We start from the raw sequence: 18,770 nt of genomic DNA on the forward strand, positions 1-18,770 counted from the left end.
AAGGTTTTGGTATTCGAAGGCCAACAAAATGTGGGTGCATTAGTAATGTGATGGATGCCTTTGGCTGGGTAAGGTCCGGCGTGGTTCGCTCGCCAATAAAATGCTTTCTTCACTACTCCTCTTATCCGTATTGCTCGGTATCTTGAGTGTGTCGAAACACTGTTTCACCATTATTAAACACTGTCGCACTTTTAGGCGAATTGTTTTGATTAGGAATGAAATTTCAAGGGTATGACATTATAATTAAGTAATCTTATTAAAGTGTAATGTCTAATTTCAGTAGTACGAGTACATATTTTGTCAAACCTTTGAGATTTCATAGGATAGGCATAGTTAAATTAAATGTATACTGAAAGTGCAAGCGTAGAAGCTAATTTAAGTAGACACAAGACAGGTCTACATTTCTCTACATCAATAATACAAATTAAAAGTGAATGCAAGAAAGTCAAGTTTATAATTCTGTTTCAATCAATCAAAAATCATATAAAACAACTTTATAAATATGTGGGCGTAAAGAAATAATGAGTAAAAGCAGGCCTGTGTCACTCCGCGCATGGGCGGCGCAGGCGCCAGCCTGGCGCCTGCCCCATCGATGGGGCAAATCTAGTCGGCTGCCGCAAGCGGAAGACGATACACGCGCGCGCTATTTGTTCCTATTTTGTACTAGTTTATAAATGTCGTATTTAGGTATTTATTAAAATTTATGAATAGAAAAATGGACATAAAAAGAAAAAAAGCAGCAAAAAAATACTGTGCCGTATTTAATTGCTTAAATACGGATCGTGATCCAAATTTAATATTTTTAGATTACCAAAAGATGCTGACAGGTAAAACTAATCTAAGGGCGTCTTGCACAACAAAGTTAAATAAAATTAAATAGTTTGTCTCTTGCTCTGACAGTATAATGTCAGAGCAAGAGGTCATAGATTTAATTTTATTTAACTTTGTTGTGCAAGACGTCCTAAGTATTTTATTGATTTCTTCTACGTTCCTTATTTGAAATGAAATTAATCCGAACTACAAACCCTTTTTTTTTCTCCACGTTGAACAAAGTCTATTCCAATTTTGTTTTCGTTAAAGTATTAAATTTACAGACACAACTACCTTCAAAATGTATTAATGAATCGATTATAAAATGTGCGCTGAGTGGGATTAGTGCTTAACGAAACTAACACGTTCTGTATCATAATATAAATTATATCCATAATATAAATTATAACGAAAAAAAAACATGTTTTCACAAAATTAAATGTTTTAGGTATTCATACACATTTTATGTACTTCAAAATATCTTAACTATGAAATTGTTATTGTTTTTACTGGTTATTTCCAATAGAAAAAAAGTTTGGAATAGCTTTGTATTCTAAATTCAAATTAATTTTGTTTTAAAACATGACATTCTTTTTACAAAGTCAGTCCGTTGCTTAGTAAACGTTGTAGTCTGTGGTGCTGAGGCAACCCTAAGGTGGCTTCTTTTTCAATGCGTATAACCACGTATAACTTATTATGCACCGTAGTCCAGTGAAATAAGGCGCATATTCCCTCAAAAATTAATTGGTAGGTAAGTAAATAAAAACGTGTGCGGCCGGAACGCGATCTATTATTATTATTAAACTCTTTATTGCATGTTTAATATATGGGTGAGAATAGTCATAGCACATACACAATGTAAATGTACATAAGTTTTCCGGTTCGGGCTAGCGACAGAATAACAGCGTCACGGGGCAGTTCTGTTCCGTGACAACAACGCTGAGTCGTCCGGCCCATTCACACTAATAGAATAGAATAGAATAGAAAAACTTTATTCGACACAAAAACAACAACATGGACAGTAAAACAGGTAACAAAAATACTTAATTACTAGAAAAATAAATATTAATAAATTAGTAGGTAGGGTACACTAGGTGCTAGTTGCTGCTCAGTGTCGAAAAGGACTCCAGACTCAGCATGTGCTATAATCCCGGGGACTATAGCGCTGGTTTTCAGCTGGATCCTTTGCGAACGGAACGCCGTAGAGTAGGAGTGCGATCGTTTGAATTAACCAATTACAAAGCATACAACAAAAAATAAACAAACAAGTAAGTGAACAAACAAGTGTTAGTTAGGTACTACAATAAAATATATTATAAACAGTGAAACAACAATTATACAATTATACATTTAGATTTAAAGGTAGGTCTAACATTTTGTGTAGGCACATACATATTATATTGGCATTAACCAAACTCAAAAAGATGTAGGTGCTCATGGAATACTTCATGACTGCAACTTTTGTAACAAGATCAGGTGTGTTTTGAGTCTGTGCTTAAAGGTGCTTTGTCTTTTTAGGTCGCGAATGGGAGGGGGGAGATTATTCCAACATTTACAGGCTGCGTATCGGAAACTACATCTAAATGCTGCGCTTCTGAAGTCAGGGGTAATGAGTAGATAGGAGGAGGCCCTAGTGTTATGCTTATTAAACTGATGTGACCATGTAAGTTTCTTGTAAAGATACTCGGGGGTTTCACCTCTAACAACCCCAAATAATAGGGTAGCGAAATGAAGCTTTCTTCTACTTGATAATTTTAATAAATTTGAACTGTTCAAAAATGGGGTCACATGAGCACGAGGAGGTATATTAAAACAAAAACGTGCACAAGCATTTTGGACTCTTTGAATGAGGTTCTGCGTTTTAACATACAGACAGGGTCCGTAGACAGTGTCTGCGTAGTTTAACTTTGATAAAACTAGTGCTTCACACAGCTGAATACGCAGCTTTTCACTAATGTACGGTCTTATTTTGTATAGCACTTTGAGTTTGTAAAAACAGCTTCTAACAACGTTAAGAATGTGTTTCTCAAAGCGAAGGTTTTGATCAAAGAGTACGCCAAGATTACGGGCCTCAGTAACTTCTTCAACACTTGTGCCGTTAACTTTTATGTTAGGATCGTAATTTTTTATTCCCAGTATTTGTTTTTTTGAGCCTAATATCATAAATTTAGATTTAGTCGGATTAAGAAGCAAGCAGTTTTTATTGGACCAATCTACTATCCGCTCCAAGTCCTCATTAATTTTGTTCACCGTTGGCACAGAATCCCCTGGCAAACAGGCAAGATATAATTGAAGGTCATCAGCATAAATGTGGAAGTTACAGTGCTTGATACAATTGGTAATATCGGAAGAATATAAAATAAACAAGATAGGTCCAAGGATGGAGCCTTGAGGGACTCCTCTAGTCACAGGTAGTAATGACGAGGAAAGAGTTTTCCCGTCAGTGCCTGTAAACATTACCCTTTGCGTCCGATCTGTGAGGTAACTCCTGAACCAGCTAACTGTAGATTTTTCAAATCCATAGTAGGATAATTTCGCTAATAACAGGGGAATATTTATGGTGTCGAAAGCGCGGGAGAAATCAAGCAGCGTCAGCAGTGTGCCCTTGCCCTTATCCTGGGAGGAAATTATGTCATCCACTACATTAAGTAATGCCGTTGCCGTGCTTCTTCCCTTTCTAAATCCGGACTGAACCGTAGGAAGGATTTTATTTATTTCTAAGTACTGTGTTAGTTGGTTGCTAACAGCTTTTTCAAGTATTTTAGAAAAACATGTCAGTAAACTGATCGGTCTTAGTTCTTTTTCGGATACTGGATTTACACTTTTTGGAATAGGCCTAATTAGAGCAATCTTCCATAGATCTGGGAAACAACTAGTTTTGATGGAATAATTGACCATGAAAGTGATTATTTCTAACGTGCGCGGTAAAGTCAACACTATCATATTTAAAGCGATATTATCGACACCTCGAGCGTTTGACTTAAGGCCATTTATGATTTTGACCACTGTTTCCTCATGGATGGTAAAAATGTTAAAAGAACATGATGTGTCAAATTTATGCGACTCATAGTATTCGATATCGGTTTTACTGACAGAGCTATTTCCAGGAAGATCCAAAAAATGCTGATTGATTTTATCCGGATTCTGTAGATGGTTAGGAAGGCATGGTTCTGCGTGACTGCGGAGCGCGGTATTCTTTAAGTTTTTCCAGAGAGTGGCAGCGTTTTTAATGTTTTTATTAATATTTTGCTCAAAATAGGCTCGCTTCTCGTAAAAAATTGCACAGTTCACCAGTTTTTTCAGATCCAAGTAGCATTGTCTGTGAGTATCTGATTTAGAAATTCGGTACTTCTTGTGTGCATTGTCTCTTAGCTCCATCATAAGTTTTACAGTCTCCGTTATCCATGGGTAACTGTTATGTTTTATAAGAATGCGTTTCTCCGGTGCATGTAAGTCAAAGAGTCTAATAACATAATCATTGAATGTGTCAATCATAGAATTCAGATTGTCAAGTGTTTTGATATTCTCCCAGTCAATGCTATTCAGATCCGAGTTAAATTGTGTTATATTTATATCCTGAAGTGGGCGATAAACAATCCAACGCGGTTTAGGCTTGATTTTTTTAAGATTAAGTTCTACACATATAAAAGCATGTCTACCCAGAGAAGGAATGTAATCAACAGTGGTTCGGCGGGTCTCAATATCCGTGCAGACGATATCAATCAGGGTCTCACTGTCGTCGTTAGCAAAATGAGTTGGCTCAGAGACCAACTGATTCAGAGTGAGGCTTGATACAAAGTCATTTACGGTTTGTGTGTAGCTATCATGTTTCAGTAGATCAACATTAAAATCTCCTACAAGTATAATTTTATCGTAACCGGCTAAAGAGGTGACTGTGTCAGTGATGGCTTCAAGAAATGAGTTCAGGTCTTGCCACTGCGGACGGTACGCAGTACCCACGAGTAGCTTGAAAGAGTTCACGGTGCATGTGAGCCACATCTGTTCAATACCAGCAGCCACGGGATGAGAACGAACCCGGACATTTACACCCTCGCGGATGTAAAAACCCACTCCTCCGCCTCGTTGGCGCTGCCCCGGAATGATCACGCGCGGCGCGTGACGTAGTCGGTAACCGGAGACCACTGGGGCTCGCTGGTCTTCACCCTCATACAGCCAAGTTTCGTTGATTGAGACAATGTCGGCACCGTAACGCTCCATGACGGCAATGAACTCATCGTGACCGGTCCCTAAGGATCCCGCGTTGAAATGTCCAATTGTAAATGATTTTGTCTTACCCATGGGTCTTTTTGTGGATGATACATTCAAATTTACTCATTATTAGCAATATTATGTAGGGTTCAATCCCAAAAACAGGAGGCTCAGGCCAGTATGCAAGAGTTCGATGGTAGACTACGGTCAGGAATTCAAACATAAGCGTACCCAAAAATACATACACACACAATATATTCAACACAGATAGGTCCTTTAGAAAAATTGCATTCAAGTCATTTTGGATTAGTTTTGTAATATATAAAGTTATATATAAGTATACATATGCACCATAATTTAGATCGCAATCAAAAAGGTGGAAACATTTCAACAGATCAGAATCTATACAACAAAAGATTAACAGTTTAAGACCTACAGGCACCGAGATTACAGGCAACTTCCATATGAGAAATACGACCAATATAGCAAGAAACATTAGACGAAGATCAATAATTTGTAGTACTAGGTCTAGGAACGTTTGTGCCAACTTTATCTGAGCCAAAAACACTCGCGAGGTCCTTTTCCGATCTTATGCGGTGACTGGCCTTTCCTTGTTCCTTACGAACCAGTACCTTGCCCTCTTTGGTCCAGATGAACCGCCACCCGTGACGCTTGCCCTCTTCGCGGGCTTTATTGAACAGCCATCTGTTCGTTCTTGTAAGGCGTTCGTTCACGTAGAAGCGTCTCGATGGTCCGGGAAGATCGCAGTCTGCTGTAGTGGCGCCACGACGAACACGCGCTGCATTGATAATGCCATCTTTGACAGATCGGCGCGCGAACCGCACGGCTATAGGGCGCGGGCGCGGCTCAGCCGCCATGTTCGAGCCTTTGCCGCTGACGTTTTCCACCAGACCGCCTGGCCGGAACACACCTACTCGGGTAGCACTGACAATATCACATTCATTGATGCTTAGACCGAGCTTATTTGCGAGTACCTGAGCGATATGTCCAACGTTTTCTTCTTTCGTCTCCGTTATTCCTGAGATCTCGACATCATTGCACAAAAATTCCTGTTCGCGGTCGCTTAACTCCATTTTGAGAAGATCAACCGCGTTAGAAAGACTGATGTTCTCAGATGCCAGCTTCATTGTAGTGTCGGAGAGTGATTCAATACGTGCCTCCGCTGATGAGATTCTCTGGTCAAATGAGCTCACCGTGTCACTGAGTTGTGTAAGTCTCGCGTTCACTTCTGCCTTGAACGTATCGATTGAGTCTTTGAGAGAATCAAATCGCCTATTAATGAGACTTATCAGGCTTTCGGTATCTATATTAATGATTGATGACATAGCTTCCGATTCCTCACATACCTTATTAAGTACAATCGGACTTCCCAGTTTTGATGGTTTGCAGTTTGCGCACTTCCATTTGGGCTTATTCATAGGAAGGATTTTTTTAAAACCTGCCATATCCAGCCCAGCGCAGGTATAGTGCAATGTTATCGAACATGCATTGCACTTCAATAGTTCCTCCGGCTTTAATTTCAGCTTACATTTAGAGCAATCCATCTTCGACAATGTGATATAAAAGCTCAGAATGAGGAGTCGCACTACTAAATTTTATCAATATACGTAAATTGGAACGTATCTCAAATATCGTAAGAATCGCAGGTGTAGTGGCAGCCTTATCTGTTTATTATGTCTGGCAACATTTATCCGTCGACATTTGTGAACAGCTGATTGGTCTCTGAGGTGTTTGTTTACCAAGAGTTTGAGTAAAAATATTGCTGTTAAGGCAGTTAAAGCTTAATTTGAATTCAAATTTACTGCGAAATGAAGATAATAGATCCAACTGTGTACCTTGATTCAGGATATAGTCCAAAATTTGAGTTTAAAACTCAATTTCACCAGTGGTACTAGATGAGGTGAGGTTATATCTTGATGTAGATGATAATTTGATGGACACTGGGCACTGATTTACTTGTTTTATGATTTTAAACTTGAAGAGCTTTATGATAACAATGTTTATAAACACACGGCGACGTTCCGTTTTCTAACCACAACTACTGTAAACCGCCTGTTACAGTAATTCAGTAATTTATTTTACAACTACCCACACAATTGTGAAAATAATTATGTGTATTTATATTTTAATAATGTTCCAATTTATTAACTGTGTTCATGTCATGTATGTAGGTAGTTAGTCCAGTACAAATTTAATGTTTATGTTTTGTATTGTATTGTGTATGTTTGTGAATTAGTGTGAATAAATGGTATGAATTTGAATTTGAATTTGAATTTTATTGAACAAATTAAATTGTTACAAAGGCGAACTTAATGCTAGCAGCATTTTCTACCAGTTAACCTTTGGTGATGTTGAAAAAGTGATTGGTAGTGCTTACGATAACCTAAAACCTACGATAATCTAAATTAGATCTTATTGCTTATGGGATGGAGTCATATTTCTTTGCAGGCCATTGCGAAGATGGGCTTCTGTACCTGGTACTAGTTATTATTCTGTGGTAAAAGTGACTTTTAAACGTTTAGGACATTACCACAAAAATTAAGACAATATTTAACAGATGTTTTGCGCTATAAAACGTTTAATAAAGCTGCCAAATTATGTGTTAAAAACCCTTGTTAAACAATGTTTAGGGTGTTGTGATACATTTAAAATCCCTCCCAGCTCGCACAAAACTTGTTCGCCCTCTCAAAATCCACATCAACAAACAGCGCACTCACCTTGATCCTCCTTCATGGCCTCGGCCAGGTCCTCTCTGAGTTGCACATCACACACGGACGCTCGCCCGCTCTCGGAGAGTAAGGACTTGCGGCGGAAACTGTCCGATGGGGACTGTTCTAGTGAGCCTGCGGAGTGGAGGTTGATTAGTTCAGGTATAAGCATAACATTCTGTCATCCCAAAGGGTACAAGTATAATATAGATAGATAGATAATTCTATATTGCACACAAACACAGAAATTACAATAGAATATGCACTACATAGACGGTACAAATGACGGCCTTATTACTAAGAGTAATTTCATCCAGACTGCCTTTACTATATTAATATTGCCGTTATATATTTTTGACACCATAATGTTAGCTAGAGTACCGATAAACTGTTGATAAAACTTTGGGGTTAAAATTGGAAGTGTTGAGGCGTTTTTTAGTTGAAAGGAGTAGCAAACGTAGCCAGTAGTCGGTGAAAGGTAGCGCATGATTGTGTTTAACTATAATAATATTATGTGAAATAAATGCGAGATATAAAGCGATATGGTTGGCAGGAAAATCATAGTCCAAAACACTCCAATGCATATCCAATACCTACACAAATATGTATACTCACTGGCAGAACCCGAATCAATGAGCACGGGCACAATAGGGCGCACTCCCGGCACGTTCACGGGGTTGGAGCGCGCCACGGGGCGTCCCACGCTCGTCTCCACCTCCACCGCTTCGGCTTCCGACAGCGATGAGTTTGATCTGCAAATTGTAGGATCATTTAAGAACGGACTCGGTTAATTTAGTGGATGATGATAATAACCAACGCTCCTGGACTCTAAGGTGGAATTTCACCAAACGCTAAACGTATTTAGTAGCCTATGTAACGTATGTTAGTTTCGAAATTCGATTTTAAATACGTTTAGCGTATAGTAAAAGTGACCATAATGGATAGGGCCGTCTTGTTATTGACGTGACGGTGAAAATACCAAATATGAGCTCATCACCGTGATTAAAAGATTAACAAGTCAGATTTATAAGTTAAAAAACAATTGGAGATTAACAATATTGGCATTCACTCTGGGAAACTTCTTTCGTGCACCCCCATGTCATCAACATACACATAGATAAACAGACACATATGTATATCTTCACTTGCGACAGCCACAGAGCAACATACACACAGACACACATGTAGTATAGTTACCCGCAGTGGGTGTAGGTCTTGAAGACGAACTGCGGCCCCATCCAGAGCCGGCGGTGCGGGCCGGCGTGCGTCACTATCTCCACTTGCGACAGCCACAGAGCAACATACAGACACACAGACACACATGTAGTATAGTTACCCGCAGTGGGTGTAGGTCTTGAAGACGAACTGCGGCCCCATCCAGAGCCGGCGGTGCGGGCCGGCGTGCGTCACTATCTCCACTTGCGACAGCCACAGAGCAACATACAGACACACAGACACACATGTAGTATAGTTACCCGCAGTGGGTGTAGGTCTTGAAGACGAACTGCGGCCCCATCCAGAGCCGGCGGTGCGGGCCGGCGTGCGTCACTATCTCCACTTGCGACAGCCACAGAGCAACATACAGACACACAGACACACATGTAGTATAGTTACCCGCAGTGGGTGTAGGTCTTGAAGACGAACTGCGGCCCCATCCAGAGCCGGCGGTGCGGGCCGGCGTGCGTCACTATCTCCACTTGCGACAGCCAGCGCTCCTCGTCAGATACGCATGTGTCTGAGCAACGCTGTTGGACAGAGAACACAGATTAGTTAATGTTGTATTACGAGATTGCAGGTACGTGAGTTTTAAGTTCTCTATTCAGACTTCCCATAGACAAAGCTAGAGTCTAACGATAGACAATTTTAATTAAAGTAGTGTTTGAAAGTTGTTGCATCGTAGTTACCGCTAGAGGCGCTCAACTCAAGTGGTGGGCTCACGCTATCTGTCTCTAATCGCAGATAGATAGTCTTGAGTCACTGGGCCAACCCCTCCACTTGCAGCTGTATGTGTCTCATATACAGCTGACGTCACGTGTATTCGCGTGTGTGTGTGTGTGTGTGTGTGTGAGTACCTGGCAGGGGGGCGCCAGCAGCGGGCTGGAGGCGGGCAGCGGCGCCAGCAGCTAGCTGTGTGTGTGTGTGTGTGTGAGTACCTGGCAGGGGGGCGCCAGCAGCGGGCTGGAGGCGGGCAGCGGCGCCAGCAGCTAGCTGTGTGTGTGTGTGTGTGAGTACCTGGCAGGGGGGCGCCAGCAGCGGGCTGGAGGCGGGCAGCGGCGCCAGCAGCTAGCTGTGTGTGTGTGTGTGTGTGTGTGAGTACCTGGCAGGGGGGCGCCAGCAGCGGGCTGGAGGCGGGCAGCGGCGCCAGCAGCTCGCTGTGTGTGTGTGTGTGAGTACCTGGCAGGGGGGCGCCAGCAGCGGGCTGGAGGCGGGCAGCGGCGCCAGCAGCTCGCTGTGTGTGTGTGTGTGTGTGTTTGTGTGTGTGTGTTTGTGTGTGTGTGTGTGTGTGTGTGTGTGTGTGTGTGTGTGTGTGTGTGTGTGTGTGTGTGTGTGTGTGTGTGTGTGTGTGTGTGTGTGTGTGTGTGAGTACCTGGCAGGGGGGCGCCAGCAGCGGGCTGGAGGCGGGCAGCGGCGCCAGCAGCTCGCTGTGTGTGTGTGTGTGTGTGTGAGTACCTGGCAGGGGGGCGCCAGCAGCGGGCTGGAGGCGGGCAGCGGCGCCAGCAGCTCGCCGGGGGCGGGCGGGCGCTGCAGCCCCCACTGAGCCACGCCTTCTACTTCAAGTTCTATGGCCGTCTCGTCGCACACCTTCTCTTTTGGGACGCCTGTTGGAGGAGAGGTTATGTTAATTGAAATGTAAAATAAAGTATTCATTACTATCAATATTCAAGACACAATAATTATCAATATCATAGATACTGATATGAGAGATGTTTATTGGTATGGATCTGTAAACATCGGGCTTAGATACACCATGCTGCACATGTAGGTTTCGGCTTAGTATACCCTTTTTGCAACACTCAATATACACTATAACGGTGTACACTCACTGCGGCTGGGCTTGGGGTGCAGCAGCAGGTGCAGCAGCTGCCCGCTGGCCGCCATGACGTACAGCGCGAGGTGCGCGGGCGCGCGGCCCGAGCCCGGCGGCGGCGGCGGCGCGAGCCCGAACCGGGCCAGGGCTAGGAGGGGAGAGCTGTTCGAGTCTTCGGATAGGGATGATAGGCGTTGGCGACCTGTGGAGGGAAAGGGTTGAGAGTTAGTTGTGTGGTTGTTGTTTTGGTTTGTAGTTGAATACTAGGAAACACTTATGTTAATATCTACCAAAGTCGCGCACTCGGTATGTTAAGTTTTAACTGAATATAAACCACACAATAAACTAAAACATCTTTAGTTTTTACCCGTCACTAGTGACACAACATTGGTGACCCCGACGCGACGTGACTTGAACATACAGATGTAACATACAGCATTGTCCGAAAACAATCCTCAAATTATAGTTTTGGAAATGGCTTTGAGCTGGCCAGACGGACATGATAAAAACTATTGCATCATAGCGCTTTTACGATTTTTATTTTAGAGGGTCACGGAATATATCATACTGTGATCTCTGTACTTAGTGTTAAAAAATTGATAATTTTATATAATTTTTTATTTTAAGTTGTCTTAGATAATTTACAATTGTTGTGTACACCTTTAATTGGCTTCTATAACGAAATTTTAATTTTAATATCTGTTTTAAAAATGTTAGTTGTATAAGCTGCTGGTGTTCCAGTTGAAATAAATAAATAAAATAAATATATATTTACGACCATTTATAATATCCACAATGGGTGCATAAAAATTATCTAACTATCTATCCGAGTATCCTCTGTACCTTATACCGACTTAAACGTCGCACCCTGGGCAGTATTTATTGTCTATTTATAACACCAATTTTTTTCTTAGTGTTTGTCACCGCTAAGAAGAAGACAACTATTAACTAACCGGAACTGTTCCTCGTGATGGTATGTGTGGGTATGTTGGCCGTTGGTCGTAGTTGGGCCAACGGTTGGACAGTGGTGGGCAGCGGGAACGGAGGCAGCCGCGGGTTCGGGAACCACGAGCCTTGGGCCATTCCGTCGCCAACCTGCAAATATACAATAGGTTTTCATTCAAGTCTTTAATTCATAGACCGTTTTTACAGTTTACGTCAATAAAAAAGGTTGAAATTTACACATGTCATTTTAAAGTGTCAAAAAGCTCCATCAATTCGGGGGAAGGTATTTACACAGTCTATAAACTGACCTAACTACTGGATCATTCATAAAACATTGCAGTTAAACTCAGCAGTTAAAATGGCAGTTATCAATGTGTTTTTAATGGACGTGACTGTATCTTGGCAATACGCCGCACTATGATTGGTCACAGTCCAGTCAGTACCCAAGCCATGCAATTTAAGGTATAATACAATCGGACTCAAAATGAATTTGATGAAGCTCACTCTAGGGACGATAGTTGTACTTCAAAAATAGCAAAATTTACACTATTATTATTGCGTTATGCCTGACTTTAAAGGCATGCAAGTACACCATACCACAAATCTAAAACAATAATAATGATGATCATAATTGTAATAAATCACTTACAGGGCTAGCCGAGCGGCGAGTGCCCGCATGAATCGGCAAGCCCGCCGAGCGATGGAACCGCGACAATCTGTTCACCACTCGCGACTGCCCGTGGGTCCTAACTCCACAAGCGCCCCCGTACGGCGTGATGGGGAATATGTGCGTTGTGCCGCGGAGCGTGGAGATGGCCGTCCAACGCGAGTCCGGGGATATGGCTATGTCCTGGAATTAGAATGAGGGAGTTAGTGAATGTAAAATGGAAGAGATAAATCTGGAAAGAATGCATTGAATGTCGCATTTGTTCATAAAAGTCGGATTAATAAAGATGCGTTCTAGCTAGACAGTTTTCTGTAATTCACTGAGTATTTGCTGCGGTACTAATGTTTGGAGTTAGTTCAGAACGATAAGAGATAATCTGACAAAAATGCTTTGAATATCGTATTTTCTCATAAAAGTTGCGATCTAGGGTACTAGTTATTATTCTGTGGTTCTGGCTAGGCAGTTTTCTGTAATTCCCCGCATATTTGTATGACTGTTGGGAGTCTTCTCCTTAAGCTGCGTACAGACCGGTCAAACGAACGTTAACGAACGGGTTTCGTTGACCTTCGTTGCTGCAATCTGCCCTGCATCATGTATGATAAATATCCATCGTTGGGCGTTCGTTGGGCGCTTATTGGGCCGGTCTGTACGCAGTTTTAGAGGTGTAAAAAGTGCCTTTTCCGAACCTCATCATAACAGTTTTGAATAAAAACATATATCAAACTCCTCATAAACTCACCTGAACCCTTGCAGTAGTGTCCCCCCTATGCAGCGTATACAAATGATGCGCGGCGGCCAAACTCGGCGCACACGGGTGCGGATTGATGCGGAACACGTGGAAGTCATGACCCCGTCTATCAGCCGTCACTAGCAGCATCCCACTGTAGTCTAGAGCCATGGCGATGATCGGCTCACTGTGCGCAACGAAGTGGGCCACTATTGGGTCGTAGGGTTCCTCGGAGTCGGGGATCTCGTCTTCGTTTATGCCCTGCGAATGATAAGCTTAGGTTAGTGTTAGGGAAAAAATATAGGATATGTGGACGGTTCGTAGTAAGTGGTATCTTTGTAAGTACAAATGGTAGACAAGACACTGAGGGGAGTTTAACATTGTTGCTAAACATTTGTCGTTTTGTGAGCCACGGGTATGGTGATTCGTAAAACACATGACTGTTGCTTGCTGAAAATCTGCGTTGAAAGAAAAAAAAAAAAAAAAACTGCTAATCAATTTCACGCTACTTTTACAACACCGATGACGCAGGCAAATGCACCGGCTTAGTAGAAACATGGCGTCGGATGAGGTTCTAAGGTGAAAGTTCAAGTGCAATATTCAGTAACTATTTCCATGAGTTGCAGAAAATTTACACTTCTGCATAAGAAATTTTATTACCTTGCTGTAGCCAGCCACACCTTTTCTAGAGTAGGTACAGGTAGTACTCACCTCTATGTCGATGATGGTGACGACGCCGGGCTGCAGCAGGTCGGGGCTGGGCGGGGACGCCCCGCGCCCGCCCGCCAGGCTCGCCGCCACGCTCTCACTGTGTCACTACATGTGTCTCACCTCTATGTCGATGATGGTGACGACGCCGGGCTGCAGCAGGTCGGGGCTGGGCGGGGACGCCCCGCGCCCGCCCGCCAGGCTCGCCGCCACGCTCTCACTGTGTCACTACATGTGTCTCACCTCTATGTCGATGATGGTGACGACGCCGGGCTGCAGCAGGTCGGGGCTGGGCGGGGACGCCCCGCGCCCGCCCGCCAGGCTCGCCGCCACGCTCTCACTGTGTCACTACATGTGTCTCACCTCTATGTCGATGATGGTGACGACGCCGGGCTGCAGCAGGTCGGGGCTGGGCGGGAACGCCCCGCGCCCGCCCGCCAGGCTCGCCGCCACGCTCTCACTGTGTCACTACATGTGTCTCACCTCTATGTCGATGATGGTGACGACGCCGGGCTGCAGCAGGTCGGGGCTGGGCGGGAACGCCCCGCGCCCGCCCGCCAGGCTCGCCGCCACGCTCTCACTGTGTCACTACATGTGTCTCACCTCTATGTCGATGATGGTGACGACGCCGGGCTGCAGCAGGTCGGGGCTGGGCGGGGACGCCCCGCGCCCGCCCGCCAGGCTCGCCGCCACGCTCTCGCCGAGCCCGCGCAGCCCCGCGCTGAGGGACTTAGCCGCGTGGAGAACTGTTGCTGTGTAGCTCGCTACACCTTCTCCTGAGAAGGGACAGGTAATTTGTTAAGGTAGGTATAAGCGTTTGGGGTAAATGAGGGATGTTTTAGGGCTGCGGTTCATGACAAGGATCGCCGCAAATTATGTAGAGTGAGCGCAAAACTCGGCATACTAAACCGATTTGGCTACTGGGATCGCAGCCTAAGAAATGTCTTCAGCATCCGATCCAGAAACATAGCCCAAGCGGTTTAAATCACAGAACAGGATAATAATCGAACGCGAGTAGTCTCCAATCTTAAAATATCAACATTATATATTCTACTTTTACTACTTATTGGAAAGAAGGTCCAAATCAAACGAACCTTGAAATGCAAGAATGCACACATTGAAATAGATTTCATTATTCTAGCCAACGAGGAAACAATTGCATTGTAGTTTTTTTGTATTCGAAACGTTACCACCCAACCAGGTGCGGATCCACCCATATGGGCAAGGTGGGCATGCCCATCACCTAAATTATTTGCCACAACAACACCCTATGGGAATTTAATATTATAATTTATTTAAATTATCGCTTTTGTAGGCATGGCTGTTTGTTATATTTATGTTGGTGGTGATGTTTCGGCTAAATCACTTTTATCTACCTCGAAAGTCCTCCAGAATTCCAGATGACTCATAAAGAATTCAAAAACCATTAAATTTTCAATTTTCAGTCATGATAAGAGTCTGTGTTACAGCTTACGTCAACTAACTCAAACCAGAATAATTTACCCTAATAAATATCTAACGAAATAATACAAGATAGATAAGTATATCTGATTTTTTTTATTAATTAAATAAAAAACCGGCCAATTGCGAGTTGGACTCAGGCACTGAGGGTTCCGTACAAGTCTACTTATATGAGATATTTTTCGTTTTAATTTCGTTATAATAATTTACATAGTGTTGCAAAAAGGGTATACTAAGGCGAAACCTACATGTGCAGCATGTTATATCTAAGCCTAAAAATAAAATAAGAATTTCAAAATTCGCGATAAAAAAAATATATTATCTTCATAGTAAAAAGTCACGTGCCCAACAAAGTTTCTATGGAAAATGTATATTTTTTTGCGAATTTTGAAATTCTAATTTCATTTTTGGGCTCAGATTTAGGTGTATATGTATAAGTACGCCAGAAAATAAATATTTTTCAATATTTTATTTTACTACCTTGCCGGGGCCGTAAATTTGTATATCTATGCAAAATAACAGCTTGAGACCTTTAGCCGTTTCTGAGAAAAAGTGTGGTTGTAGACGGACGGAAAACAAAGTGATCCTATAAGGGTTCCTTTTTTCCTGGAGAGGTACGGAACCCTAATAATAAATAGAAGTGTTACTCGTATTTAATTGTGTTTGGTTCATAGTCGTTATCTAAAAAACTGGCTATTTTTATCTCAAAATAAAGGTAAATTATAAATAGGCTATCTAGGTTCTATTTTTAAAATATTTTAGTCAAAAATGCAAAATTTCATGTTTTTTTACTTTTTTGAACCAAATGTCAAATATTTTGGGGGTTGTAGGTATCAGGATACTAAACTAATTACTGACCTAGAAAACTGAATTTGCCTTTTTTAAATGTCAATTTAGTCTAGTTATGCAGGGTTATTGGTAAGTAGACCGGATCCTTTCAGGAGGTGATAGAGGAAGGCATTTCCAGTCGATTAAACTCTATAATGCATGATCCGAAACTTAACCATTTCTAAGATATTTCATTTAAGTGCACAAAAAAATGTCATATGAAATTATTTTTTAATTTAATTTATATGTTTTTTTATTTATGCGTTTTGAGTATTTAAAAAAATGTTTAACTATTTTGAGGTATTGTGTCTAATTTAAGTCGAATAATGCACATTTGATTATTTTAATTTGTTTATTAAGGTGTTAATAAAATTATGCAAAACAACCAAAAAAATATTGAAATTTGGCTAGTTTTTTTTATATTTTCGGTTTTAAGCATAACATTTTGGCAAAAAATAAAAATAAAACTTAAATATTAAATATCTTAGAAATTGTTAAGTTTAGGATAATGCATTATAGGGTTCAATCGACTGGAAATGCCTTCCTCTATCACTTCCTGAAAGGATCCGGTCTACTGACCAATAACCCTGTATAGTTAAGTAGTAACTTTTGTCAGAAAAAAATGTTAAACTGTTTTTTTTTTTAAGTTTTGAATAATTTAAATAAGTACGTATCCAGAGGGCTTTTGAGATGCAAAAATTGCATTTAGCATAATCATAACATAATGTGGTGATGATCATCACACCAACATTTAAAAAAATCTGCTATCAGTATCTCAATTTTGCCTCGCCTTGAGGTCCTCAAAGCGAGGCAAAACCCCTTTTTTAGAGTTGCCCATCACCTATTTTGAGGTCTGGATCCGCGCCTGCACCCAACATCGTAATCTAAATAAATCAGCACCAATTTCAAGATCATTGTTTCATACATATTCATCGGTACACAACAATTATACCGACTACGGTATATGTGCCTACTCAAGCGTGCAATGTAAATGTTTTGCAACGAAACAGATACAGTTATTGCTACCGACGAAGACGTGTGCACTAATTTCGTCTTTGTTACTTAGTGATAAGGGTTCGGTCACGCGTTCGGGCTGGCACGAGTAATGCTTAAAGGAAGGTCACGCGATTATGAGTCAATAGCCTATATTGATAAAGGCAGAAGCCGCGCCGGCCTTTGTCATACATTCGTTTCTTAGGGACTTGAATGCAATAAAACAAAGGAATTTTTATTTACTTGCAAGTTGCGCGTTCAAGTTATGCTGCGTTCACATGGATGTCGATCGTAATTTCATTTTAATAGTGTTTATTTTGTTAATCTGATTTTATATCTTCAGTTCATTAATTTTCTTCCCTAGAAAAATATATGTAGGTAAGTATATTATGTTGATTCGCTTTGTTTAATAGCAAAAAAAAACAATATATGTAATTAGATTAGCATAGATTGATTAAAGCCGATATTGCAATTTGCAACGCAATCGACACTTTTTGTCTTATATGGCTTTTAATATAGCAGACATGCGCGATAATAATAATTAAAAAAATACAATCATTTCGACACAACAACATTTGTTAATTTAAACGCACGTATTTTAATGTTTACGCGATTTCAATGAACTGAGTAAAAAGTAAATGATAAGACGAAATAGTCTAGCACCTAAGTAAATAAAAGCTACGATATTTGTCCTATCAGCCGGTTTAGTCGATTGTTAATATTTAATTTTGTATCATGTTGACTCCTACATTCAAAGATGACAGGAGTATTAAATATTTATGTATCAATCCAGGCAAACGTACTCTACAGTTATTTTCTTCTTGATTCAACTTAGGGCTGTTATTGCAAATTATTCATACCTATTCTACTCGTATAGTCAGTAAGGATGTAAGTTCCTGCACCTGGCTTACTCGGATGAAACCTCAAAAATCGTACAACTTACACTGAATGACCCCTGAATCATTCCCTTTGGGCTAACCACAGACGTCTATTATAGTAGATTCCCGCACGTGTCAAAAGGTTGATCAAATTATGAACTTTTGGTTCATACATTTCGTTTCAGCTGTCATTATCAGTGTCAAAAATCATAATTCATATACAAAGTTCGGCACGTGTGGTTTTCATAGAAATGGGTGCATTTGTGGTATCTAGTATAATAGACGTCTGTGGGGCTAACTATGGTTTATGAACACCCTGTATATGTATAGTCGGTGTAGTTACCTTCACAGCCGCCGCTGCTTCTCTTGGAGGGGTTGATCTTCTTGTCTGCGTACACCAGCCAGCGTGCTCCCAAAGCCAACGGGTTTATAGGGGTGCTTCCTGTAGGTATAATACATATATGAATATTTGCCATACCATTTTATTTTACATAAAGGCTGATTTACACACTGTTTAATGCCAATGTTTAGTAGACGAATATTGCTGGGCTTGTTGTATGTATGTATACAGTACTATTTCCAAAACTTTTGAATCTGCCATACATACTCAGCAATGCACCTAACTCGCAGACCACTCGAACTTTCACTAAACAGAGTATGAAACACCCATTACTGTGAGTTTATAAAAATAAAAAAATGGTAAGAAGTTTAGGTATTCTTCATCCAAATATCGCTTACGAATGGAATAAAAAATGATATTTTCATTTTGCATTGTCAATTTTTTTAT

At 41.3% G+C, this 18,770-nt stretch overlaps 1 protein-coding gene across 1 annotated transcript in view; it reads right to left on the reverse strand.

The window, feature by feature from the left end:
* Nucleotides 1–18,770, reverse strand: part of LOC105389124 — a 29,957-nt gene that overhangs the window by 5,801 nt on the left and 5,386 nt on the right. Inside the window, exons 5-14 of the mRNA XM_048625152.1 lie at nucleotides 18,327–18,425; nucleotides 14,427–14,599; nucleotides 13,128–13,376; nucleotides 12,371–12,571; nucleotides 11,730–11,871; nucleotides 10,793–10,978; nucleotides 10,419–10,567; nucleotides 9,363–9,493; nucleotides 8,364–8,500; nucleotides 7,758–7,883 (exon numbers count right to left, since the gene is read on the reverse strand). Of these exons, the coding sequence (XP_048481109.1) occupies nucleotides 7,758–7,883; nucleotides 8,364–8,500; nucleotides 9,363–9,493; nucleotides 10,419–10,567; nucleotides 10,793–10,978; nucleotides 11,730–11,871; nucleotides 12,371–12,571; nucleotides 13,128–13,376; nucleotides 14,427–14,599; nucleotides 18,327–18,425 (1,593 nt within the window). The remainder of the gene's footprint in view (nucleotides 1–7,757; nucleotides 7,884–8,363; nucleotides 8,501–9,362; nucleotides 9,494–10,418; nucleotides 10,568–10,792; nucleotides 10,979–11,729; nucleotides 11,872–12,370; nucleotides 12,572–13,127; nucleotides 13,377–14,426; nucleotides 14,600–18,326; nucleotides 18,426–18,770) is intronic.

This window comes from Plutella xylostella, chromosome 13 (genome assembly GCF_932276165.1).
Source record: "Plutella xylostella chromosome 13, ilPluXylo3.1, whole genome shotgun sequence".
NCBI lineage: Eukaryota > Metazoa > Arthropoda > Insecta > Lepidoptera > Plutellidae > Plutella > Plutella xylostella.